At 43.5% G+C, this 27,130-nt stretch overlaps 1 protein-coding gene across 2 annotated transcripts in view; it reads left to right on the top strand.

Annotated features, from left to right (window-relative positions):
- The window catches only part of AGK (acylglycerol kinase), a 55,569-nt gene that overhangs the window by 22,123 nt on the left and 6,316 nt on the right, over positions 1-27,130 (top strand). The window contains exons 5-14 of one of the 2 annotated variants that reach the window (XM_054988123.1): positions 557-632; positions 3,856-3,948; positions 5,866-5,898; positions 9,608-9,702; positions 13,191-13,260; positions 14,007-14,086; positions 15,454-15,511; positions 17,557-17,704; positions 17,980-18,077; positions 20,600-20,670. In XM_054988123.1, coding sequence (XP_054844098.1) covers positions 557-632; positions 3,856-3,948; positions 5,866-5,898; positions 9,608-9,702; positions 13,191-13,260; positions 14,007-14,086; positions 15,454-15,511; positions 17,557-17,704; positions 17,980-18,077; positions 20,600-20,670 — 822 coding nt within the window. The remainder of the gene's footprint in view (positions 1-556; positions 633-3,855; positions 3,949-5,865; positions 5,899-9,607; positions 9,703-13,190; positions 13,261-14,006; positions 14,087-15,453; positions 15,512-17,556; positions 17,705-17,979; positions 18,078-20,599; positions 20,671-27,130) is intronic. The other variant, XM_054988124.1, reaches the window with a different exon arrangement.

Below are 27,130 nucleotides of genomic sequence, written 5' to 3'. Positions count from 1 at the left end.
CCAGTTTGCTGCTCCAGAGCTGAATGGAAAGCGGGAGAAATTTCAGCGTGGGTGTTCTCTAAAAGCGAGCCCTTAGCTTTGTGACTTCAGCAACTCAAGACAATAACAACAAGCTACACTTGGCATTGCAAAGTCCCTTATGAGTAATGGCAGGACAACTGCATGTCTTCATAACAGAGCTCTTAAGGGCATCTCAGTTTTGCAATTAAGCATTGACTGAGCTTCTTGGCGCACCTCCTGCCCCCGCACGCGCACTGATTTGCTTTGGCCATGAGGTAGGCACGCTTCTCGTCTTGCCACTAAGAACTGGATACTGATGACTCATTTTGCACAGACAAGTTAATGCCAGCCAAATAGCCACCTTTATTCCAATAAGTTGATAGCTTTTTGTTTTTGTTCCCCCTTCTGCTGGAACTTGCCAGACTGCTGTAGACATATATATATAGAGAGAACAGTTTGATTTTAGTTATGAACATAATCTAAGGTTTTGGATTTTTCCTTTTTTACTGAAGTTCATTAACAAAAAAAAAATCAAGTGATTTTTATTTTTTTCTAGCAAAGCCAGAAGCCTTTTTGAAAAGAATGCAGCCCCGATTCTACACTTGTCAGGGTTGGATGTGACTGTTGTCAAGGTAAACCACTGACAGTGGACTTGTACTTTCTCATCCCAGTGAATATTTCCCTTTTCTGGTAGGTATTGGTCAGAAGTGTAAATGCCAAAGACAAGAGTTTGTATTTATTTCACATAAATGCCGAAGACAAGAGCTTGTATTTATTTCAGATATTTATTTTAAAGACAGCTGCACTTTTTATAACTTGGCTTTATGACTTTCCATTTTTTTCCTGGCCAGGTGATGGGGGATTGTGGGTTTCAGCATGGTGCAAAATTGTAAGGCTTTAGAGCATCAGCTGCTAATGCATTTAGGCAGTCAGTGGGGATGTGTACTGTGCTTGAGAAAGTTACATTCTGATGCATGAGAGATCATAAAATGCCCCGGAGCGCTGGAGATTAATTAAGAGCAGCTTTGCACACCTTAATGGCTCCTCAGATAGGAAAAGGCTTTGCTTGACTGATGAGAATATTAAACACAAAGAAAGAAGGGACAGAGGAAGAATATACTTGAGTGGATTAAGTGGACTGAGATTACCTTGTATTCGCTGTCCAACGTGCATTGTGGTGTCTATTGGCAATAAAGGATGTCCTGCCTCCCCTTGAAGAGGACATTCAATTCTGAGATCAGGTAGGCAGGTCTAATACGTACTTAGTGGGGAGTGAGGAGTTCTTTCTCATTCTCCAGTCATCTTCACACTTAGGGGACACAGGACTTTTTCATAATTCCTTTAAGAAGCTGAAAATGCATGAGAGAGAAACAAAATTAGAAGTGTGGGAGACCAGAAGGGTTTTAAATTTCACTTGGCTGGAAACCATCTCCTTTCCCATGTCTTACTTTCTCTTTCCTAACCTCTAAAGAATGATGAGATTACCACTGAATATTGCATGATATGCTGCACAGTGAACACCAGTATCCCACCACATTGCGGCACTTAATCTTCCAGGAATCACCAGTCACTATAAAAATTGAGATGGGGGGCCTGATAGAACTCTTGGGCTGTGTTCCTTTCTTCCAACTTGGGGCCTGTGTAGCTAGAAATGACTGATACCTCACTTGATAATTAGGAATTCCTAACTGATGGCTTTCAAAAGTTGTGTAGAAGGTGCAGAATTTTATGGACACTGCTTTGTAGCCCCTCCCTTTCACCAGACGTTTTCCTTGAGAGCTCTCACGGGAGTGTGGGACTTGCGGTAGGATCTGCAACTGCTCCAGTGGCTACAGAAGCTGGTATAACCCTTGGAAGAGGACTTGTCCCTAGCAAATGAATGAGAACATCTTCCATGGCAGCAGCAGAGCCATAGTCTTTCAATGTGTACAAGATGATGTGTCCATCCGAGAGGTGGTCTTAATAATCCTTGTAAATTATTCAGCATGCTACTTCTTTGAATGCTTATACTGGAGAACTTTGCACATCCCTCCTTCAGGCCACAGCATAAATGCTTCTATAGGTGGTGCTGTTCGCTTTCAGTAGTACTGAAATGAATGGCAAGGAAGGGTTTTCAGGAAACATATTCCTTTGCAAAGACTCATGCTATCCATTAGCCCTACAGCATTTTTTAATTTTATATTTTATGTATGCTTGTATACATTGTGTGTGTGTATTGTTGAGCAAAGAGTCTCTGTGTTAGATATGCACTGCTGTGTTCTGTTTATTGAAATACTCATGTATGTATGGAGCTAAAGTCTATAGTATTTTCCTTTAGGTAGCCATAACTGTAAGAGAGATTTCTGTTGGTCTCAGGGGTCAGTAGACTGGGACAGAAATCCAGTCTTTACAGGGCAAAAGGACAGCTTAATTTTATTAATTCCAGCCAGGACATAAAAGAATTACTCAGGATGTGTTATTTGCCCCTGAGTAGACAGGGGCAGTCAGCTTTTCCTTCAGGTGGAAACAAGACTTGAACCTTTCCTGGTCATTCCAAGACATGGCTTCATAGCTGCATCAGGAAGACTTCTGGAACTGCCTGTATAGCAGCACTAGTCTTTATCAGCCTAGATGACTCCTCCTTTTCTTAATCCTCATGTTGCCACTTGCATCGATTCTGTCTCACGCTGCTCTTTTGTTCTGCGGAAACCTTTTATATGCTACCTGATCCCAGGCCCCACCCCATTTATATCCCTTCACATATATTATGTTACAAGGGCATTGTCAAACATATGTGAAGTCTTGGACGCACATTTTCAGGTGGGTAGTTGTGTTAATTTGTAGCATTAGAACAAAATTCCAAGTCCAGCAGCACCTTAAGTTAATTTTCCAGACCACCTCCAAAGCTGATATCCCTTCATCATCACTCAGTGACTTGCTTCCTCTTTCTGTGGCTATTTTTGTGGTTCGGGTAAATCAAATGTATTATTCCCATATGGATTGTAAACCAGGAGTTCAGTGGCACTTTAAAGACTAACAATATTTATTCCAGTATGAGCTTTTGTGAGTTAGAGCTCACTTCTTCAGATGCTATGAAGAACTCACATTCCACGTTTTTATAGGGAAAGTTACTGAAGGGGTTAGAGGGGGTTGGGTGCAGATAGAAGCTTGATTTGAATCATTTCATAAATCTTTTGGGTGTGATTTCTTTGTGAAAGGGGCTAGAATAGATTAGATTGTTACAACTAATGCAGGATAGAAAAGGTCACACTGAAGCAGTCAGACTGCTTCTCTGTTAGTTGTTTATCCTACTTAATTACTTTTGTTCCTCTGCACCACATGAGAGAGGGAGAGAGGCTTGGACCTATGACCTCTCTCATCATCCATTATATGCTGCAATGTAATCTGTCCTTATAAAGAGAATCATAACTACAAGATTTATGGTGGGATTCATACCACCAAGCATCTCTCTTCCCCCTCTACCCTCAAAGGGAGATATAGTGATGATGATGATGATGATGATGATGATAATTCCTCTCTCTTCTGTAATTGTCCTTATAAATTTGTGGAATGTGACTTCCTCTTCATAGGATGTGAAGAAGTGGGCTCTGACTGATAAACTCATGCTGGAATAAACACTGTTCATCTTTAAGGTGCCTCTGAAATTCCTGTATGGATTATGTCTGTGGTCTGCAAGCAAAGATGAACAGCGCCAGAAGGCCAATGCCCCTTGTCAAGCATAGCTCAGTGTAGTAGGTGGGAGCTATTTACACAAGTGGTTCTGAACAGCCTTGGGCAATAGCCTGTGCTAAAATTCTCCTGCAAACTGGCATTTAGTACCTGATGCAATGTTTCTGGGCCCTGTTTATGTTTCAGACGGATTACGAAGGGCAAGCAAAGAAGTTGCTGGAGATAATGGAGAACACAGACCTGATAATTATTGCAGGAGGGGATGGGACCATGCAGGAGGTATTGTAAGGATGCTGATTTATATATCCCGCCCCCCCCCCACCACAACCCTCCCAACACACATACCTAAGTCATATGAGCAGGAAGAAAATAGAAGATGACTTCTGGTATGAAGAAGCTTTTCAGGGGTCCTTTTTGGTGAGCGTATCGCTGGAAGAGGAACATTTTTTGGTAATCTTAGCCTTAAAAGACTTAAAAGGCCGACAGTTCCAGACATAAGATATGGATTGCGGAGAGAAAGTGTCTCAGGCATACGGAGTGAGTTAGGACAGAGGGGATCTTGTCATTTGACTGTGTTTGATAATAAATTCCTTTCAACCCTTTTGCATTTTGTCTGTGCTGCCTTTTAGCCATGCTGCTGTCTGTAATATGTCATCCCAAAATTGAACAGATGTCACATTCCCTCTACTGTATGCTACCAGCAGAAGGCATGTCTCTGTGCTTGGCAAATGTTTAGCAGTGTATGTTTTCAGATTACATTTTCACTGTAGCTCTTTTACTTGCAAAGGTAACCGCTATGTTTAGTCCTTGAGAATATAATGACTTTTTGCTGCTGGGGACAGAGATCTGTACAAGAAACAAAATTACAAATGAGTGAATCATCTTTTAAGAGTACACAGCAAATTCAGTTTTCCAAAGGCACATCTACACAATTCCCAGCTCCTGCTGATAGCATGGAGCATCCTCCTGTGCGAAAAACTACACCTGTCTTTTTAAGGGGCACTTCCTGTGCTTCCACTTTGCACTGCAGCCCTTACCTTGGAGTAATGCCATGTATTGTAGTCAGACATGCACAGGGCTTGCTTTCAAGTCTTGCCTTTTCTCCTGGGATGCACTCTCTCTCTACACACACTCTCTGTCCAGTTCTCTGTATCATATGTAGTATGGGACATGCCAGGGTATGATCAAAGGACATATAATACAGCAACCTTGCTGAAACTACTCTGGGGCTTGTTGAGATCTGGATGAGAGGTCTTCTGAAATCCTATGTAAGCTGCCTTGAATTCATGGTAGAAGAAAAGTGGGCTATAAAAGCAATACAAATCTTTTTTTTAACCACAGATGCTTGTACAAAATGTGCTGATATGAGCAAGGCTGATATTGACAATCAATTGGAAGCAGAAAGCTTAACAAATTTTAAACACTTGTCTCAGGAAATTCTGATTTGCCATGTTGATATATAAGATGACAACTTATAAACTTCTATGTAAAGGAGGGGAAGTTTCACCAAATATATTTGTTTGAAATTGGCAGCCATTTGTGGCTTTTTAAAAGTAGGATTAAACAGATGAAAATGTCCAACTAGAAGTTCTAGCATGTGTATAAATGAAGTTAGCTACAGAGCAGATGTAGGCGATTTATGACTGGTAATGTCATACAGAACACTTACATATTGCAAAAAGTTTGACATTAATATAGATTAGTTCAATTTGTTGTATACTTTATCTCTTGTATATTATGAAACTAAAAAAAATTAAAAAGCACTCCATCAGTAGGGAATGACTTATAAAGTTGCATCTTATTTGGAAAGCAAATGTATCAGTAGTCAAGCTTTCTGTTGTATAGTGGTGCTATTTCCACAGAACGAGAGGCGGATCAGAAGATGGTGGTGATATTATAGTGGATTAAACTGTAGCAACTTAGTTTTTGATTGACTGGACTGTTACCTTGGGTCCTTGAAGAAGAGAGTGAAAATAGATTATTGGCAGGGCAGTTCCTATTCTGTCCTGGAAACTTTTCTTGACAACCAGAGCCTATTCCTCTCGGCTACATTCCCACCAAAACATTTAAAACTCAGACTGTTCCCTATCGGATATAGGCATTCCCAATGCAAAAGTGAAAATAGAGTGCTTTATATTAAAGCTTGGTTTCTTTAAGACTGAATACCATCTAAAATATTCTGGGTTTTTTTTCCAGGTAATAACTGGACTTCTCCGAAGGGCAGATGAGGTAAGGTTTTTTCCTTCTGAATGGACAGCATGTGATTAAATACTCCTTCATACAGCCTCCCTTCTAATAAAGCTTTAGGGAGGAAGGCATTAGCCTAATTTTCTGTTGGCAGGGAATATTTATATTTAATTCATTTATACCCTCACTATTTCCCCAGTGGGGCCCCAAAACAGCTTACATTGTTCTCCTCCATTTTATCCTCACAACAACCCTGTGCGACAGGTTAAGTTAAGAATATATGACTGTCCCAAGGTCGCCCAGCAAGCTTCCATGGCAGAGCCGTATAAGGAGTGTTCCGTCACATGATCGCTTAAGGGTAGTCTGAAGTCATACAGCCGAGATACAAGTTTATCTCCTCGGTGAGAAAGTAGGCCTTTGCCATGGGAACTGTTTTCTGTTCTGGTTTTTATTCAATAGAGTAAATGCAAAACTTTTCAGATGCTTGTGGACAGCAGTGCCATAGGTGTTCATTCAACTCTGCCAATCAAATAATATACACCCCCCTCCACCCAGTATTTGCATAGACATAAAATGTCACTCGTTTTGGCTGTGTGCACATTCCCCTTTTGAGGCAAACCTTTTGAGCGTTTAATATATGCATTGCCAGAGCTGCGCTTCATCAAGTATGCAAGGCTGTTTGTTAAACTGAACTGCATTCCAACATGTCTTGTCAGAAACAGACCCCAAAAAGGCAATTTATTGATGCATTGGAATATGTGAGGAGGATGCTAGTAGCCAGAATTGTGCCTTGCTATACAAAACTATTTCGCCATTTTATGGAAAGACAAAATTGTATTTCAGCATCACTGTAAAGAATTACGTTTTCTGTCTGAACGTTCTAAGCTTCAGCTGAACATTCAAAACCTCAACAGTTGAAAGGAAACTGGGCAACAAGAATAACCTGCTGTGGCAGCATGGCTATTCTGCAGACTCTCCTCTGGGCTCCCTTGCCCCCAACGCAGTAGCTTTGAACTGAACAGGAAATGAGCAAGTGCTGCCTGACTTCTTCCATTCAGGCTCAGTCCCTGCTTTAGCTGAATACATTTCTTGTGACTGACTCCAGCTGGGTTGCCACAGCACGAGGGTTCCCTGCCTCCTTCCATCTCCCTCACCCGGGGGTCCTGTGTTGGGCTGCTTGGATAGCAACCGTAGTTCACCTAGGCTGAAAAGTGTGTCGCCCTTGCCTCCATGGGAGAAGGCCAGTTTCAGGATTTTGCCCCCCACCCCCCACACAGACACCAGCCAAGACGTAATCAGTGGGCACATTAACTGGCACGGAATAAAGCATTTCAAGAGGGTGCCCAAGAACCATACACCAGGTGAATCCTGCAAGTCAAGCTATGTGTAAAATTCTTTTTAGAAAACACATCCCTTGATGGGGAAAACAGGAAGTAGCTCCACTGTTGTCCATTCCAGCTCCTTCCTTGTGGCTACATGCTGATAGCTGAGTCTAAGAGGAAAATAAAGACATGTTAAATTTTGTTCGGAGTCCCCCCTGCCCCCAGGCTTCCATAACCTTTCTTAATAGATTGCATGCCAGGCTTGGGGCCAAAGCAACTGCTTGCCCTTGCTGGCCTCTGGAGACAGTCCTGCTGCTGGGTAACCTGAGGCATGTGGGAGAACCAACTGCTTTGTTGCAGGTTCATGGATTCTTCGGCTTTCTGCACCCGATCATCTCTGCCCCTTCCCTTGCACAGGAGACCCCTCTGTTCTTTGACTGTGATGTTCCTTTAGAACCAGTAGAAGGAAAGACATGCACTTGTCCCCATTCTATTTTCTTCTCCTCCTCCCTCAAAAATTAAAACAGTAATTATAACTGCACTTATATACCACTTGTCTAGAAAGATTGTTCAACTCAAAATGGCAAACAACTTTTTATCCCCACAGTACAGTTGGGGAGCTGGGGCTGAGAGGAGTTGTTTACCTAAGGCTCTCCGTTGAGCTCATGGCCGTAGTGGAGTTTGAACCAGTAGAGTGCTGATTGCAGCCCAACGCTTAACCACTATGCCTGCTTTTTGATTTCCATGCTATGCATTGGTAGTGGGGGAAATGGATATATTTTGCCACCCATTCCGAAATTGCCTTTATGCTTGACTTTGTTTGATAACCACCAGTGATTGGAGATAGGATCAATAGATGCGGCAATTGAGTATTCCCTTTTTATGTTGGTTGTACTTGGCATCGTAGAAACGATGTAGTCTAGTGCAGTCTGCAGTTGCCTCCAAATATTCTGCATGTTTGGTAATGAAAATCCATGACCAAGACATGGTACCACCAGAATCTGAACACATGAAAGTGTCTTATACTGAGTCTTGGTATCTCCAGGATAATATTTTCTACTCTGATTGGCAGCAGCTCTCCAGGGTCTCTTTCACAAAACCTGCGACCAGATGTTTTTAACTGGAGATGCTAGGAACTGAACCTGGGACCTTCTGCACCCAAAGCAGATGCTCTACCACTGCGGCCTGGCCCCTGTCCAAATGCTGGTTAACTTGTTTTTACAGAATGTAGTTATTGTACAAATAATCAGTGTGTTCCTGTGACACAGTTGATGCTTGTGTGCGTAGAGGGTCCAAAGAGAACCAGCATGGTGTAGCGGTTAGACTGTTGGACTAGTTTCAGTGAAACCCAAGTCTGAATCCCTACTCTACCATGGGATCTTGCCAGGTGACCTTGGAACAGTCAGACATTCTCAGCCTAACCCAATGCACAGGTTTGATGTGAGGATAAAATGGAGGAGAGCCAAGATATAAATAAAAATAAGGCAAGATATAAATAAAAATAAAAAGTCCTCTGTTGTGCAAAGTAAGGGGACAGAAAAGAAAGGCGAGATAAGGAAGACAGACTGCACATGATGAATCAAGATGAATGGGCAGAAGTGATAGAAAGCTAAGGAGAATTGGATTTGCTAAGTCACAGTACTGCAAGATGCAGTAGGCTGCAGATGTCAGGATGTTATGGTTATAAAATCATTAATACTGACTTGCTTGGCACACTTCAAGGAGCCCTCTGGGTAGGTTCCATACAAGGTTCCAGCAAATTGCCCTTTACTGTGCCCTCAGTGGGAGAACAATGTAAGTAGCGATTTCGAGCCAACAATTTATGACAGCCGGCATCTTCAAAGCAATACAGAGCTGTGGTTGGAACATTCAGATCCCAGTCAAGCCATAGCTTACTGTATGGCCCTTTAGTGAACCTGTTTCCCTGATTCTGAGACTTGTTGCTGGGAGACAAAGATTAAGTAATTGTAGGTTAAAAAAATGGCTGTCTAATTGACCCATAATAGTGATTATTTGGGTTGTTTTTTGAACATCCTCCTTGTTGATGTGTAAAGGAAGAATGTTAAGAATTAGTTATTCCTGCATTGTGTACTTTGCTTGGAAATAAATGGGGGCTGAGTGCAACCATGCTTTGGATGATTTCCATCATTTGGTAGATGGCAGGTCATGGACAGAATCCATACATCGCTTGGAGAATATGTGCCAGCCTGTATGTGTGTAACAATGAGCCTGATGATTACAGAAAGCCGCTTTGTGGCCACTTGGCGTGCTGTCCAAAGAGTCTGATGTTCCAAGTCATCATTCATTACAGTCTCTGAGGGAAGTGCCTGTTCCTACAAGCCAAAGAGGGCTTGGAGGGAGGGGTGATCTCAGGCACAGCTGTGCCCTCGTTCTGCTGAAACTGATGCATTTTTTTTATTATTTTCCAGGCAGCTTTCAGTAAGATTCCTATAGGATTCATTCCCCTCGGAAAAACCAGCACCCTGAGTAACACACTTTATCCTGAGTGTACAAACCAAGTCCAGTAAGTTTGTGTGCCGTACTAGAAGCTGTGTGAGCAGGTTAGCAGTATGGTGAGCCAGCATACAGAGCTCATGACAGTAGTGAGATTCAAACCAATGAAGTGCTGCATTTCAGCTCAGCTCCTTTCAGCTCTGCATTTCCGCTCAGATTGGTGTAGTGGTTAAGAGCCCAGGACTCTAATCTGGAGAACCGGGTTTGATTCCCCACTCCGCCACTTGAAGCCAGCTGGGTGACCATGGGTCAGTCACAGCTCTTTCAGAGCTCTCTCAGCCCCACCCACCTCACAGGGTGTTTTGTTGTGGGGATAATAATGACATACTTTGTAAACCGCTCTAAGTGGACGTTAAGTTGTCCTGAAGGGCGGTATATAAATCGAATGTTATTATTATAGTATTATTATTATTAACCACTATGCTACACCAGCAGTCTAAGCATAACCCATCTCACAGAGTAGTTGTGAGGATAAAATGGAGGAGAGAAGAACAATGTAAGGTGCTTTGGGTCCCCCTCAGTGAGAAAAGCAGAGTATAAATAACTTACGTAAATAAATTAGCAGAATGAGAGAAAGAAACAGGTGGAGATGGTGGATAGAAACACTGTCATGTATCCGAAAAGGAGTTACTCTCTCCTATTGTGTTGACAGGTCCAAAATGGATATAATTTCAGATTCTTCTCCCAGCTGGATTAGTCCCTTAGCACCGTCCTATGATTCGGCCCTAGACAAGGCGGGGAAAAGCTTTGCAGCCTACAAGGCAACAGAGTGCATACTTTAGAAAAGACTAGTGGCATGGATTCCTAAAATTAAGGTTGCCCTCTTCATAATGCAAGCTAGCCATGTCCAGCTGGCCAATATTAGACCAGTTCATCACAAGAGCAGTCCTTATCTCTCTCAGATCCAAATGTTGTGCCAACTGGCCTGGAAGAAAAGTACATACAAAGGATAACAGCAAAATTTCTCAGAAACTGAATGCTAACAAGTTACTGTGAGCAAGCAGACCGCTATGAGGATAAAAGGAATTCGCTAGTGCCATGGAAGAAAAAAGGCAAATCAAAATACGACGACTCAGATTTAGTAATACCCAAGCATCTTTTTCTCGCTGACCATTGGCTTGCCTCTTCCCTGCACCCTGCAGTTCACTTGGCAACTTCCTAAACCCAGGAGCATGTTTTTCTTGCTCTTTTGACACTTCAGAGCACATTGCTCTAATGTCAGCTGAGAAGAGGGGCAGGATACAAATGAAACAAGGAGGACGGGGAAATGTAGTGCAAGAACTGTGTGTTGTCTTCGGACAGGAGTTACATGGCTTCTGTCATTTATGGATCTGACTAGTGCTAGAGTCCGTTGTGATTTAATACAATGGGCTCTAGCAATGGGCGTGGGCACGGTGGCCCGCACTGCAGAGGGCTGCTGGGCTGGACTGCCCTGCAGCTGGCCAGGCCGCCTGGCACGGCAGCAAGCGCCCCCCCCCCCTTGACTGTGGATTGGCTGGGCAGGGAGAAATGGGGTTTGCCCGCCTTCCCCTTGCCCAGCTGAGCAGCAGGAGGGGCAGGCTCTGCCTGCACCCCCCCCCCCTGCGTGCAGATGAGCTGGACAGGAAGAAAGTGGCAGTTCACCCGTCTTCTCCCTGTCCAGCTGAGCAGCAGGCTCCGTCGCTGCCCCTTGTCCGCAGCGGGCCAGGCAGCTCTGCACCACAGCAGGCCACCCAGCTGGGCTGCACTGGGCCATGTCTTCCCACTGCTGTGGGTACTTCCCAGGCCTCCAGAAGCTCCAAGGCAGCATGAAGGCCTGGCACCATGGCACTGGGCCTTCCTGCAGCCGCGCTGGGCCTTTGGTGGCCCCAAGGAGGTGGCGGGAAGGCAAACCATTTCCCCCCCCACTCATTTCTTATCCCCACGTTCTGTGCATGCATGAGGATAAGAAGTGAGTAGTCAGCAACACAGTTTGCCTTTTATGTCTTAGGATGAGCTCAGCCTGTGACGGTACAGTTGGGAGTTTGCTAAAGGGTCTTTAGAGGCCTTTATTTTATCCTCAGATCAACCTTGTGAAGTGTTCCAGAGTCCATAGAAATGAATGGTCTTTAAAAAAGTACAACCGTGCTTAGGATTGCACTGTCAATTTCTTGAAGCAAAACTTTTAAGAACCGGTCTTGTAGCATCTTAAACGCGGGTAAGTTTTTGGTTTCTAGTGCAAGGGTAAGCAACCCCTGGCCCCCAAGCTGACAGTAGCACACTTTTGTTTGGCCCCAGAGCCAGAGCTCTGCTCCAGCAACCAAGGCACAGGCAGCACCGCTGAGCCAGATGTGCCAGAGAAGTCGACATGCATGGCTTAGCCCATCATCACCTCCAGGAGTGCATAGCCACCAGCTGAGCCAGAGGCAAATCTGTGAGATGCTGGTAGAGCCACTGGGGACTTGGCTTGCTACAAGGGCATCTAACCGGCTACAGCTCTTGTTCCTCCACCACCACACACACTGTTTTGTCTGCCAGCGCACCAACAACTTCACAAATAGGCACTGCATTTTCCTCACACGCGTACCCTTGGGCCAGAAAGGTTGCATTCCCTTGCTCTAACCTTAAACTTTTGTGGATGAGAGCCCCCTTCAACCAATGTGAAGTACGTTTGTCACCCCGTGAGCTTTGTCTAAGCAGAAGCTTGAGCCGGACCCAGTAGATCTCGTCATTGTTGTACGCTGATTCCCCGAAATAAAACTGGTGCTCTTTGATAGGAATTTTATTTAACGCACCAGCAAGGTCAGCCCTGGTCAGGATTTGGATGGGAGACTACCAAGGAAGGCCAGGTTCGCTGTGCAGAGGCAGGCAATGGCAACAACCTATGAATGTCTCTTGCCTTGAAAACCCCATGAGGGGTCACCATAAGTTGGCTGCGACTTGACAGCACGCACAAAGAATAGGTGTGTGGACCCTAATTTAGATGTGAGCATATCCTCTCTGCATGTGTGAAATATATATTGTATGGCAGGGGTCACTATGGGCATCATTGTGCCTGCTGAAACCTTTCCTGGTGGCCGCCAAGATTTTTTTAGAAAATGGGTGTGGCCAGGTGGGTCTTTTGCCAAGCATTGCTTCTGGAGAGTTGATTGCCTGTGCATATATTTAAAAACACTGCTTTGGCAAAAGCTGCTTCTACAGCACAAGGATCTTTACTATGTGACTGAAGGTAAGCTGTAGCAGCCATTTTGTGACTGTTTCTGCCTCCTGTGGCAGCCATTTTGTTGCTCGGCCCACCACACTCTGTCAGTCTCCATATGTGCCTGCAGGCTCAAGGTTAGAGGCCCCTGTTGTATGGTGTTTTCACACTCCCTCTGGCCATGCATCCGTCAAGTCCAGTGTTGTCATTGCTTGCTTGCTCAAGGCTTCAAGCAGGACTACCTGAATGCCTGTTACCTGGCATGGTCAGTGTTTGAAGCTGAGATCTTCTATATATGCATTGTGTATATTACCACTGAACTGTGTGCTCCTCTTTCTCAGACACATCACTGATGCCACACTGTCCATTTTGAAAGGAGAGACCATTCCAGTTGATGTACTACAGATCAAGGTAGCAATTCCTTAGCTCTATATTTTTTTCCTATATGGGATGGGGGGAGCATTATTATGCTCGTCTTTGTCATATGTGTTTCTGACTGCACCTCTAGTGTGTCTTTACAGAAGGCAGAATTCCCTAGCATCCCTAGTCCAGGGAGGAAGAATTGAGGACACAACATGGTTGTGTCATTAGGTATAATGATGGAAGTTCATCCCATTGGGCAATGAGTTCAGTTTCAATCCCAAATAAAGGCTGAGTGCACATCAGCAGTGTTGCAGCTTCTGCAAAGGGCTATTCAGTAGGAGGTGCCTTTTGTTCTTGTTGCGTATATTTAGCATTGCCCTGATAATCTTGTTCTGTGGAGTCATTTGGAGAATTCTCTGCTTATCTTCTTTCCACATTGCAAGTAGCCATGCTCAATGAGATCAGAGACATGCTGGAAAGATGGCCTGACTCTTACAGTCTTTGAATAAAAACTTCCCTTTTTTCCTGCAATTTAATATAGTAGATGCTACTCTTGTACTCTTGGGGTATCTTATATTCTCTCTCACACACAAACAATTAAGCCTGTGGCTGAAGAGGTTCAATCCAACCTACTCAATGAAGCATTCATCTGTTCTTTCTGTTAGAGTAAGCCTGGCATTTAGTGGTTAGTGTTTTGTTCAGCCCCTTTTTAGGTCTGTTGTGACTGGGGTAATTAGAGTAGTATAATTATCAGGCTGTTTACAATCAAACGCTTTTTTGTTTTTCCTTTATAGGGAAACAAAGACCAGCCTGTGTTTGCTGTAACGGGTCTGAGATGGGGTGCTTACAGAGATGCAGGAGCAAAAGTCAGCAAGTAAAGATATTTATTATTGCTTTGCTGCTGTGTTTTTTGCACTCCTGTTTTTGCGCTTATTACTGTTCTCCTTTGCCAACATCTCAAGCGTTATCTTGCAGTTTTGTCAGTACTATGGCAGGATTAGCATGAGATGAGAGAGCTGATTGTACAGAGACCAGTGGATTTTGCAGCATTCCAGTGGTGGCAGTTACTTGGAGTTTAGGCTACAACAAGCCACTTCCCCCTTGGGCATCATAAGCTCAAACATGAGCACAGCTGTGCAAACCCCTAACTGGTTCACTGAGCTAAAGTGTCCTCCTTGAGGCACTACCGAACAGACTCTCTTTTCCTCCTAAAGTGGCCCAAGGCACCAAGTGTTAGTGAGTCTGGATTAGTTTCTATAGTCTGTGTGTGTTCTGCACGGAAGCCAGTTAAAACTGCTTCTACATTTCAAGAGCACTGAAGTCCCCCATCTTGTGTAGAGGGTCTACATCTCCACTAGATGTGATGGGGAAATAACCCACATAGTGCAAATGATCCATATTGAGAATTATTTATTTATTTAGAACATTCTTAAGCCGCCTTTCCACCCAACTTAGGGTTCCCACGGTGGCAAACATTAAAACAAGGTGAAGCACGCACGTGCGCACACACACACAGTTTCACGTGGGTAGCCATGTTGGTATGTAGTCAAGGAGCAAGATCTGGGTCCAGTAGCACCTTAAAGACTCAATTTCTAAGGTATCTGATGAAGGGAGTTTTGACTCTCAAAAGTCTGGAAATTTAGGTGGTCTTTAAGGTGCTGTTGGGCCTGGCTTTTGCTAGCATGCATCTGTGTCTGTATATGTATATGTGTATGCCTTTAAAACAAAGCACATGGACAAGAGGAAGGGTCAGTGAAGGAATACCAGACAAAACCAACCAACCAATAGAAAGTCTCTGCTGACTGGCAGAAGACAATGATCGAAGGGGGACAGACGAATCTCATTGAAGAGAAAATTCCATAAGAAGGTCCTTTCGCGGGTTGCCATCCATTTAACCGTGGATAGCGAGGATGGTGTAGCAGGGCCTTTGAAGATGTAGTTAGGTGGGTTCACCTGGGAATAAGTGGTCTTGAGTTTGTGTCATGGACCATCATACAGCTGTTTCATGGGGCTTTTGTCATGTATATGCTGTTTCTTATTCACTGTTGTAGATCCTATGCAGTGTCTGTGGAAGGGACATACAGAGGTGGTCTTTCTCACTCCCCCCCCCCCCCGACATAGGCAGCTGGTAACACTCATCCAGTGCAATGATGAGGCTGCAAGAAAAATCTGTAATAGAAATTGCATCAAGAATGGTGCATACCATTTTACACGTGTGTGGGTTTTTTTGTTCTGTTCCAGGTACTGGTGTCTTGGGCCTCTGAAAACAAAAGCAGCCCACTTTTTCAATACATTGAAGGTAAAAGTGCTTTGCAGTGTCAGTTGCTTTGATGTACTGTTATTGAGAGAAGGTGATTTGCCGCATGTCCCAGCCATACCTAGCATAGTTCAGTCGCAGAATACAATCCTGTTCCCGTGTAAGGCCCTGGATTCAGCCCCCAGCATCTCTAATAAATAGGATCATCTACCTTGGAAGGCAATTGCCAGTCAGCAGAATCGCTTCTGGGCTATCGGGACCAATGATCTTACTCAGTACATGGCAGTTTGATGTGTTTCTGTTGCATTTAACCCATGCTGAAATTTGTATGGCTTGTAGAAGGCATTTAAAGGAGTGTAGCCCATTCAGCACCGAGCATCGTTTCACAGACAGGAGGCAGAAATGGTGCTGCTTTTAAAAGCATCACCCTGGAATGCAGCAGAAATAGTATTGCGATGCGAGAAGCTGCTAGAATGTAGCATAAGGGCAAAGAGATGCTGCATGCAACAGAGACCCATCAGAGGCAACTCCGCTGCCTTCTTCCAGAGCAGCACTCTCTTGTGGTTTTGTTATGCTAATGCTTCACCCTGAGATTTGTTCAATTGACGTAAGCAGTACCTATAAATAGAGCCTACAGGACTGTTGATAACCTGCCTCTTGCAGTCAGCCTGCCTTCTGTTGCAAAAAGCACAGAAAGGTTAATTGCTGTAGTTTTTTAAGTTCTCAAGTACTGAAGGATTTGACATACGTTAAAGGGACCACATTCTCCCCTCCCTGTTCACACCTTTCTCTCGATTCCTGAGCAGATAATATACCATGCAGCCTTCCACTGAAACACTGCAGCATCAATCACATAAGGACAGACTTGATTAGACCAGCAAGACTGGAGTTGCTGCGTGGTGGGTGCAGTTTGCATGAGAAGCTTTTGGGGGGACTGTCCTCTGGCACTTCCCTGCCATCTGTTCCCCCCAACAACTTTCAATATTAATCAAACATTCAAGTTCTTTATGCTGTAAAATAGCAGAGTAAATTTCTTATGCATTTGACTGTACATAGGCATTTTTTTTTTAAAAAAGTCCTGCCTGTCCTCTAAGGAGTCCTCATTTACTTCTTTATCCTCACAACAACCGTATTGAGAGAGTGTCTGAGATAGAGGAACTGGCCCTCTCTTGGCTGAGTGGAGATTGGACCCACTCCTAGTCCATCCTAGTCTAACACCTTAACCTCTACGGAATGCTCACTTTCCATCTGCAGAAGCTACCGTGGCCAGATATTATTTAGAAAATGTATAATATCTAAATAGAAATGTATAATTTTTTTAACTGGGAAATGTTTATGCCTCCTCTCCAAAGACCTGTTGTACCTGTTCACCCTTACAGTGGCACTGAGTCCCGCAGGATAGCTGTGCAAAGTTTGGCAGTGAAATGTCCTTGACAGTGTATGGAAATGTCCTCATTACTGATTGTACTAATCTCACACTATGTAATCCACCTTGAGTCTCAGTGAGAAAGGCAGACTATAAATTACATAAATAATAAATCAGTAAAATATGAAAAGACAGATCATATATTCCTTTTACTGATTAACTTTCTCCTGTACACCACTGACACAAGCACACCTTTGCTTTCTTGACACCTTTCTTGACACCTGGCAGGGATACTAAAGGCTATGTTTCATGGTGGTTCTGCCAAATGTCTAGCGTGGCCCTTGGGTCTTGCAAACTTAGTTGCCACTAAAGAGCTGCAAAGTACAAGCCCCGTTTGCAATTCAGAAGTGGAGTTAACCCTTCACCCACTATTTCCCCCCCCCCCAGCAGTTCCTTCCCCCAGTTTTCCCCTTAGCTGAGGTTCCCAAACATATGCTTTGCTGTGTGATGGGGAAAGGGGAGGGGGGAATTACCATAAGTGGAAAAGTGAAGCACCCTTTTTTCTGTCTGTTTCTGGCCTGTAAATTGTGGCCTCTGCTTTGCAGGTGTTTGGTGGCAGCTGGGATTCTTAGACCTGCACCTGTTGCTTAGTGTGTAAGTTGAGCCCTTAGATGTGCTGTCAAATGGATGTTTTTCTTTCTCTTCCTGGTCAAACTTCAAGGGGTGGCCTCAGAAGCATCTGGCCTCCCTCACCTATTTAGGTCCAATTCCAAGGCCTCCTGAGGAGCCAGAGCAGGCGACTGGTAGACCTCCTTTATATATCAGGATTTACAAGAGGCTTGCCCAGTACTGGGCACCAACTCCAAAAGGTAAGCAGATGTGCAGGATTCATTATTTTTCTCCTGTTAGAAGAGCACTTTCTCCCCATTGTGCCCATGTAATGTGACCTTGTGAGATCCCTTGGCTGCTTCAATAAATCCCATGATTTACTCTGCTTTGTGGGTGTATCGTCTTCCTTCCTTTCTGAGCATTAATGAAGCCATGTGAAGTAGCTGAGAAGAGAATGATCTTGACCTTGTTAGCATTAACAAAATATGACCTTGTCTAACATACTGTTTAAGTTCTCTTTCCTCTTGGACCTCAGAAATCCCCAAGGAGGTGATCCCCGAGATCTGGCAAGAAACACAGCTGTCTGCCATTGAGTTCGCCATCACCACTCAAAACCGACACCTTGACCTGAAAGTAAGAGCACAGACATAAAAGAACCCTAAACTTTCTTTCCCATTCAGAAATGCTATTACTTTTTAGAACTTTTAAAAAAATTGTATTGGAGGGAGAGGAGTTAACTTATAAGCTAATTAAAAAATGTCTTCTGTTGATCGATAGCCTGCTTAAATATCTTCGGTCTAATGCCTCTGGCCGCCAAGTGAAAATGACAACAGTGTCTGTGCTCATGTGTGCGTTTCCCTTTAAAATACTGAGAGATGAACCAGATATAAGTATGATAACGCCATACTGGCCCAGACAACCTTGGTTCCAATATATGATGCACCTGTCCAAGGGCTCACTATTTCAGTTCAGGTCGGAACTAGACCTTCTCAGCAACAACGGGTATGGTAGCACGACCTACCCAGACTGAGACTGACAGCTTGGCACGTAATAGGACATGAACATTCTCTGATAGAGTAGCAGAAGTTGTCCTTAATTCTAGAAGAGAAAATACTAGAAAGTCTTACGTGTTCTCAAATGGGAAAAATTTAGCACATGGGCCAAACAAAAGGGAATAGATCCTTTTGATTCCCAACTATCAGACATTTTGGAATTTTTACTAACACTCAAGGATGAGGGCCTTTCTAATTCATCAGTTAAGGTTTATTTAGCTGCTGTTTCAGCCTTCCGTCCTAGAATCGATGGGGGGAAAAAATTTCTCATAGCATTTCAAAATCCGACCCTTCTTTTCTAAAGGTACATCAAGGCAAAGTGGTTCTAAGACCTTGTCTCAAGTTTAGACCCAAGGTGGCAAGCCACTTCCATTTGTCCCAAGACATAATACTACCAGTATTTTCCCCAGCATTTTTATCTAATTTGGAGAGAGCCCTACATACACTTGATGTACGCAGAGCTATTTTGTTTTATCTAGAGCACACAGCAACATTTAGAAAAGACAAACAACTCTTCATTTGCTATGCTGGCATTAGAAAAGGGAAGGCTGCTCCGCACAAACCATAGCAAGATGGGTAACACTAGCCATCAAAACTTGCTACACAACAGCACACTTACCTTGCCCTTTAGAGATGAAGGCACATTCTACGAGATCCCAGGCTTTGTCCGCAGCACTGATGAGAGGGAGTGCCCACGTGTGACATCTGTAATGCAGCGACTTGGTCCTCTGCAGACACGTTCATGAAACACTACACTCTGGATGTGATGGAGAGGAGAGAATCAGCATTTAGACAAGCTGTACTACACTCACTCTTCCAATAAAGAGAGACACCTACCTCCAGGGTAAGAAGCTTGTGAGTCTCCCATGTGGGACTGCACAGAAGACGGACAATGAAACAGAGTTGCGCTTATTATAACTGTTGTTCATTGACATCTTCTGTGCAGGCACACACATCCTCCCTCCTGTCCCGCTGTGCCTGTTGGGCTGGTGACTTAGGAGAAACTAAGGGTGAGGGAGCACCATCTCCCAGTGGCATGTTTGGCGGGAAACCCCGCACATGCACAGTGGAGAGACGTGCGCCCCCTAGCAGATTTTAGTACAAAAACCTCACCGATCTGCAGGCCTGCATGTGCACAGTCTCGTGCGGGATTGCACAGAAGACGTCCATGAACAGCAGTTACGGAAAGTGCAACTCTATTTTTTTTACGCGCAAGCTCACCTAGAACATGGACTCCCTATGTGTAACCTTGGTCAGACTCTGGACTTTCCCTAGTAGGCTCACTTGTAGTTCCCCAGGTGTAAGCCTACTCATAAAACTTCTACAGCTCACAGATTTAAGGCTTCTACCCTGACCCTACTAACTTGGCAGTTTTTGACTTAAGGGATGTAAACAAAAGGTGTGGGTAGCAAGAAACAAACAAAAAGGCTTTTAAGATCGTGGCTTGGACAGTCTGTTCTCTCCCCCACCCTTTTTTTTTTGAACATCCAGCCTCATGAAAAGTTCCAGAGAATTCAGAAGCTTGTATGGTGTGTTATTATTTTGGTCACTTTTAATTAGAGGCATTGCGTGGCTTTGTTTTTTGAAGGATGTAATAAACTCTTCCTCGATGTGTTGTGTTTTCTCCAAAATGAGCTTTCTGGTTAAGGTTTTTAATGGAAATAAGCCTTTTTTCCCTTCAGAACTAATACTGTTCTTGATTGTGAGGGCTTTGTTACAGTTCATAAAGAGCTCATGTCCTTTGATTGCTTGCACTGTGGAATGGGAATGTAAAAAGGCAGCAATGAATGTTAGGGCATTTTTAAAAAATTTTCCAAGTTAGTTTTTGGTATACAAAGATAATGAAAAAGTATTTGTTTGTGCATGCGAGAATATGCTCACTGTCTTGATTTTAACATGATAGTATCCATTTAAAGCGCACATAGAAACTGTTCTCTTTGTGGCTTTTTTGCCAGCAACTGTTTTTCTTTGAGAATGGGAGAAACTGGTCTTTTTGTTGTTGTTGAGAGGCAGAAGGTTGGACACACAAATATTTCTCTGAAAGACAAATGTGATGGTGTGGATGCAAGTATTAATTTGTCTTTTTCTAAAAATTTCTTTTAGCGCACTGAAGACTTCATGAATATTTGTATTGAACCAGATACAATCAGTAAGGGAGAATACATAAAAAGAGGGTAAGTATAGGGGCTTATTATTCATTATAACAGGGTTTGACAAATTTTCTTTGGCTCTGGGCTCATTTTTCAGTTTTTAGGGGTTTGTATATTAGTGACCATGTTTTATAGTTATTGCTGCCACAAAATATAATCCTACATTCTTCACAATTTCCCATTATCATCAACATAACAGAAAGCTAACCTCTAATCCTAGCCTAACTTCTTCACAATTCATCATAATTTCATTATTGCTGTAAAAATGCCATTTAATTGCATATTGGAGCCAGTATAGAAAGCACCTGCTTAAGAAATTAATTCATCTACCACCATTAAAGGGTGTAAAAGTTAACATATAAACAAGCAGTGACAAGAACTTGAACATGTATTTTATGTCTTTATAATAAGATATATTCTGATGTGAAATAATATATTAGCTTTGTAGTTCTACTGAGGATTGCTGAGAAACACTACAGTAAAATCATTGCTGAAAATACTAGGCACTACAGTGAAATTCCTAGGTGCCATGGCAACCTGACGCCTGGGATTTGTTGAGCCTGAAGTTATAACAATTTGGTTTTTAGTTAGTAAGTAGCTGAAGTCAGAACTGTAGAGATGTTGGGACTGAATTATATTACTGTTTAAGAGATGTGGAGCAGGGATACTCCCAAATAGGTGCTCCTGGTTGGCATTGGGGTCCCCTGTTTGTGATTATGTCACTGAGACAGGTTTGAACTGCAGAGAGAGGTGGACGATGGCTACCTCTCCCCTGCACATATGACTTTCTTCCCATTATAGACCAGCCAGGGCATGAGCACTTTGAATTTGCGACAGCATGCTGTTTTGGCTGGCCTTTAAGTCTCAGGTTAAATCAAGGAAGGATAGAGGAAGTGTAACGGCTAATTTGTTTTTTCTCTCCTTGGCTTTGTTGCTTACCATGAATCTTCACGTTTGACTGGAATGCATAATAATTGCCTGCAAGTGTAACCATTGTGAAGAAATGTGCTTCTCAGACCATGGTGGCATTTTTGCTGTCACAAGGTGGGAAAACCCTCCTACTTTCCTAATGGAAAGGCGGCAACTCCCATGCCATGAGAAACAAATGAATTAATGGCTTATGACAGGTGCCTAATGCATCTCTAGATGATTTAGTGCTCTTAACTTGCCTTTTTTTAATCAAACCCTGCTGAGAGTGGATAATTCTGTTTACCCACCTATATCAGTTATGACTGAATCATTCAATTCCTCCCAGTGCAGAGGCACGGTAGAATGCCCTTGGAGGAGGCTACCCATTGTTTCTCTGCATGAGTTGTTACTCCAAGGTTGCCTCCTAACATAGAAGAGGCATGCCTGGACCAGTGACATGCAGAGAAGTGGGGCTACTTTAAGATTCTTTAACAGTTTAAAAGTAAACTTTTCCAAATGCAAGGTTGAAGTGTGTCTCTTGTTCTAATGAAGGGGAAAGGATGCCTGAGTTCAGGGCTGTAAGGAAGATCAAACCATTATCTCCGTAGTCCTCATGAAGATGGAATCATTTTGTCATCATTCATATATGCTAAGGGCCTGGAGAACCACAAGCTTTCTCCCCTCATCTACTGCCAGTTTATGAAATACTTTAAAGGTTAGGGGCAAATCATACTTTGCCATAGTATCTAAACCACAAACTACAGTTTGCGTTCTTCCTTGCCAGGTTTGGAATTCTGATCCATAGAGAGAAGGGTTGAAACCATATTTTGTGGCTGGGACATTACAAGCTATGGCATGTCATGAATCTGTCAGCCTTACAATATGTGAAAGGGGAGGGGTTGTGCAAGCTTGAGGATTCCTCAGGGTCATTCACATAATGGCTGTACCGTTAGGCGTCTGTATACTGAAGATTTAAGGACCAGAACAAAATCAAATAGATTAAATGAGAGGCAACTTATGAACAATCAAAAGTTTGCACATTTGTATTTTGTATGGTTCATAGAGTTGGAAGGGGTATTTGTAGGCCATCTGGCCCAACTCTTTGCTTTAATGCAGGGAATCTAAAGGTACCACATCTCCAGAAGATGCTGCCCAGCCTCTGCGTAAAGGCCTGCAGGTGGGAAGCCATGTTGGTTTGCAGTAGAAGAGCAAGTAGCACCTTAAAAACCAACAAGATGTAAGCTTTTGAGAGTCAAAGCTCCCTTCATCAGATAGAACGGAAGGGGCTGGACTCTCAGAAGCTTATACCTTGGAAATCATGTTGTTCTTTTAGGACTTGAATCTTGTTCTTAACGACCTCCAGTAAAGGGAAAGCCCATCAACTCCCCTAGGTTAATACCTTTCTGTTGTTGAGCTGCTCTTACCATTAGGAAGCTTCTTCTGATGGTCAGCTGAAATGGTACCCTCTTCTATCTTAACCTCTTTAGATACAATCTTGTCCTCTGGAGCAGCAGAGAAACAATACTTTGCTGTTTCCTCTGTAACAGCCCTCCAGGTATTTGGAGAGGGAGCGTGTTGTCATAGGAGAACATGCTGTTCCCTGGACGGTATCACGATGTGTCCTAGAATCTGGTCCAGGTCAGAGCTTCCTGATTCTTTCAACTGGGCCTAGGGGAACAAAAACGTATTGGGAATTTAACCACTTTCCCTTTTTTGATATTTAGAATCTGGTTTCATCTCTCTGCTCCCAGTTTTTGACCACCGCAAGCATACCATGGCTGCAAAGGGCCTCCCTGTCTCCTTGAAAGTCTGCACATCTGGTCACGACTGCCTTATGGTGGCCTCTTACGTATTAATACACCTGTTACAAGCCTTGGCTCTTGTCAGATCTTGGAAACTAAGCAGGGTCAGCCCTGGATAGCACTTGGATGAGAGATCACCAGCTAAGTCTAGAGTTGCTATGCAGGCAACAGTAAATCATCCCTGAATGACTCTTGCCCTGAAAACCCCTGTGGGGTCGCCGCAAGTCAGCAGCAAATTGATGGCAAAAAAAGCTATTACAAAAATACTTGAAGTTTCTGTGCCAATATGCTAGGATACCTCCTTTCATAGGGGGCCAAGAAAATGTTATACGTGTTGTGCCCCAAAAATGTTATTGGGGGAGGGATAAAGAACAAGAATCCCTTAAAACTCAAGCAGTGATATGTGTGTGTCGTTGATTGAAAGTAAAGCTTGAAGCTGCTGACATGAATCTGATTCACTAGGAGGCAGAGTAGATGTATGTGTCAATTCAAGAAAGCCATCAAACCAAGCTGTTAGAGTTTTTCAAAGGCTACACGCTCTGTGAGTGAAATATTGTATTGTGATTGTTCTAAAGCTCCCCTTTTTATTAGGTGCTATAGAAAGGCAACCATCTTTAACTCCAGCAGGTTTGCTTGCTTTTTTTGATTTTCATACGTTTATAACACCCCTTGATCAACTGCTAGTATACCATTGGTGGTGAACTGGAACCATTATCAATGGAACATGGCCTTATAGGAAATTGAAACCAACATCATCAGTAATTATCCATTCATAAGCATGTTTTGACATGGAGGTTAACTCGTGCCCCACAATAATTATAACTATCGTTTGGTTACCAGTTAAGTGGTTGGACTGCAAATCAGCACTCTGCTGGTTCAAATCCCACTACTGCCATGAGCTGTGTGGGTAGCCTTGTGTTGGCCGTTCCTTTCAGCCTCCGCTCCCCAGCTGCATTGTGGGGATAACAATGTGCTGACTTTGTTCATCATTCTGTGCAGGGCACTAATCTATTTAGAAAGGTGGCATATAAGTGCAGTTGTTGTAAATAATGGCAGTGCACAGCAAATGGTAGCATTACCACAAATAATGGCGGCGTGCATAATTATTGGGGAAGAGGAACGTGATGCCAATTCTTCAATGTGCAGTGCAAAATCTGACATTTGGAGACCTCTCCCATTCAGTTCCATAGTGAAGATACCAGAAACATTTGAGGCTCTGACCACGGGCTTCCCCCCCCCCCAAAAGCTTTGTTTCCTCTCTCCCTCATCCCCTTTGCACAGAGTGGCAGTAAGAATCCCATTTTGCAGATGTGTCAAGTTCTCTACATCCGGAAGTAGAATTCTTTCAGAGAGTTTTTTTGAGACTTCATGCGGGGTGCTTTCAGTGATATGGCATACTGAGAACCAGAGGCCCTTGCTGAGATGCAGTAAGCTGTAAAGAAATGGGCGCTTTCTGACTCGGGCCTCATATTTTATAGATAGAAAGGGGGGGGGGGCAAACAGCGGAGGAGTGATGCTGTGCAGATCTCTGGAGAGAAGATTTAATTTAGAAAGGAAATGGCCTGGGATTAGCTGGTGAAGGCCTCTGTGGAGGCAGTTGGGTATAAACACTCACTAAAGGAAACCATCAAAAGGCAGCTTCCTTGAGGCCTGGATCAGGTGGTAACATCTGTTTGCCTTTCCTTTCCCCAAATGCCTCTGGGATGAACCCTAAATGGGGCCAGAAGAGTCTCCAGCGAGTGACTATATAATACGGGGACTTCTATTAACATTAAGCTGTTCTATGTTACTTCTTCCAGGCCAGGGTCCAAAGATAAGAATATGCTTCTATAGCTGGAGCTTTGCTTGCTCTTTAAACCCCAGCCCTGTCCTGTTCCAAAGAAAAGCCACTGTTCCGTTTAAGATGTTTTTTTCCCGGTAAAAGCAAGAAGCAGACTTCTAGCTACGTGTATGATTTTTTTCAGTGTGTGCATATCTCTTAGAACTCCCCCTTAATGAGGACATTTTAAGGTGATATGACTTCCTAAAGTTATTTTTCTACCGAACGATAACCTCTTTCACATAGACTGTGGCCCTAATGGTCTGTTTTCACTATTGTAGCCCCTTTTGCAGTATTAAATATGTTCTGTTTAAAACACGCACGTTAGCTTAACATTCTGCATAGCCTCATTTACCCTTTTTGCCTTTGTCTGACTTTTATAAAAGATCTGGCCACCATGGGGCATGTCCTAGTGGCAGCATGTAGATTAAATTACTGCAGTGGGCTCTATGTGAGGCTGCCCTTGAAAAAAGTGCTTAGAAACTCCAATTGGTACAGAATGTTGACTGGAGTGGGTCATAGGAACCATCTCTTTCCTGTCTCAGCCCATCTACACTGGCTCTCAATTTGTTTCCGAGACCAGTTCACGGTGTTGGTGTTAGCCTTTAAAGCCCTGTTCAGTTTGGATCCAACCTTTCCCTTACAATCCTACCTGACTACCATGGTGATCCTCTGAGGTCCTGCTTTGGAAGGCCCTGCTTTCTGAGGCTAGAAGGCTGGCAGCCTGAGAAAAAGCCTTCTCAGTTGTGGCACCAAGGTTATGAAGCTCCCTCCCTGGGGATACTCTTCTGTCTTCTTTTATCAGTATCTTCCACCAGCAGATAAAGATGTTTTTCTTCCACCTGGTGTTCCCTGCCTTTTGTTCTAATTTACTGTTTTGTGTTTTATGTACTGGTTTTAGCTCTGATTTTAACTTTTTTTACTATGTATTTTTATTATGGTTGTTGTGGATTTTCTGGGCTGTATAGCCGTGGTCTTGGCACTGTAGTTCCTGACGTTTCACCAGCAGCTGTGACTGGCATCTTCAGAGGTGTAGCACCAAAAGACAGAGATCTCTCCCCCAATTTCTTCCTCCCCCTTTCGGCTCTTTCTCATAGCTTTACAATATTCTCTGGGATCCACAACATTATATTTATGGATAGTTTTCTAACCTTAATTTCTAAATAAAATGATGACATTTTTGCACTGGTTCTGAGTAGTCTTCCTTACTTAACTTTATCAGTTGATGTGTCATTCTGTTCTAGAAGTAACCGTGATTATTCTGTTCTGTTTCGTGATGCTGTATTAGAACTGCTTGCCCAAGTGGTGGGGAGACCAAAGAGAGTGCCAACCATTTAACTCATTGCATTTAGGACTTCTGTTTCACCCCTTCATCCAAAGAACTCAGGTAGCACATAACTAGTTCCCAGGTAGGGAGTTCTAGTGTAGACATTGCCAGGCCTGTAGGTTGGTTTCGGCTGAGGGATGGTGACCAGACTAAGGCCGCTGGGTGAACTTCATCACTAAGAACTCACCTAAGGCTGTATATCTCCTATAATAGCCAATTAAATTGTGCTGCTCTATTAAGAAGGATGGGTTTAATCCCCAGTGCCCCACAGGTGCCATCTGCCCTGTTGGCCCATCTCAGGCATCTTGTCTAATAGAGCCTCGAATTGGGGTCTGAACTTGGGTCTTCCTGGTCAAAGGCCAATGCCCCAGTTTTTCTGACCTGATGTCATACCAATCAACAGTCCTGCTGCAACTAATTTAGGTGCCTCACATTGTACCTGTGAGCAGTCATGGGTTTACTTGTTGCATCGGGCAGCTGGTCTGGTACAGTGATTAGCATATTGAGCCAACCTTGGTTTGGCTGTATCCCCCATCCACCCCAGACAAGTGCCTGGACAAATTGCAGACAGTTAGTGCATTCCTATGCAGACCCATTGAAATCAGTAGGCTTAGGCTGAAATAACTA

This window comes from Eublepharis macularius, chromosome 9 (genome assembly GCF_028583425.1).
Source record: "Eublepharis macularius isolate TG4126 chromosome 9, MPM_Emac_v1.0, whole genome shotgun sequence".
Classification (NCBI taxonomy): Eukaryota; Metazoa; Chordata; class Lepidosauria; order Squamata; family Eublepharidae; genus Eublepharis; species Eublepharis macularius.
The sequence above is the reverse complement of the archived record's forward strand: the minus strand, read 5'-3'. Positions and strand labels throughout refer to the sequence as shown.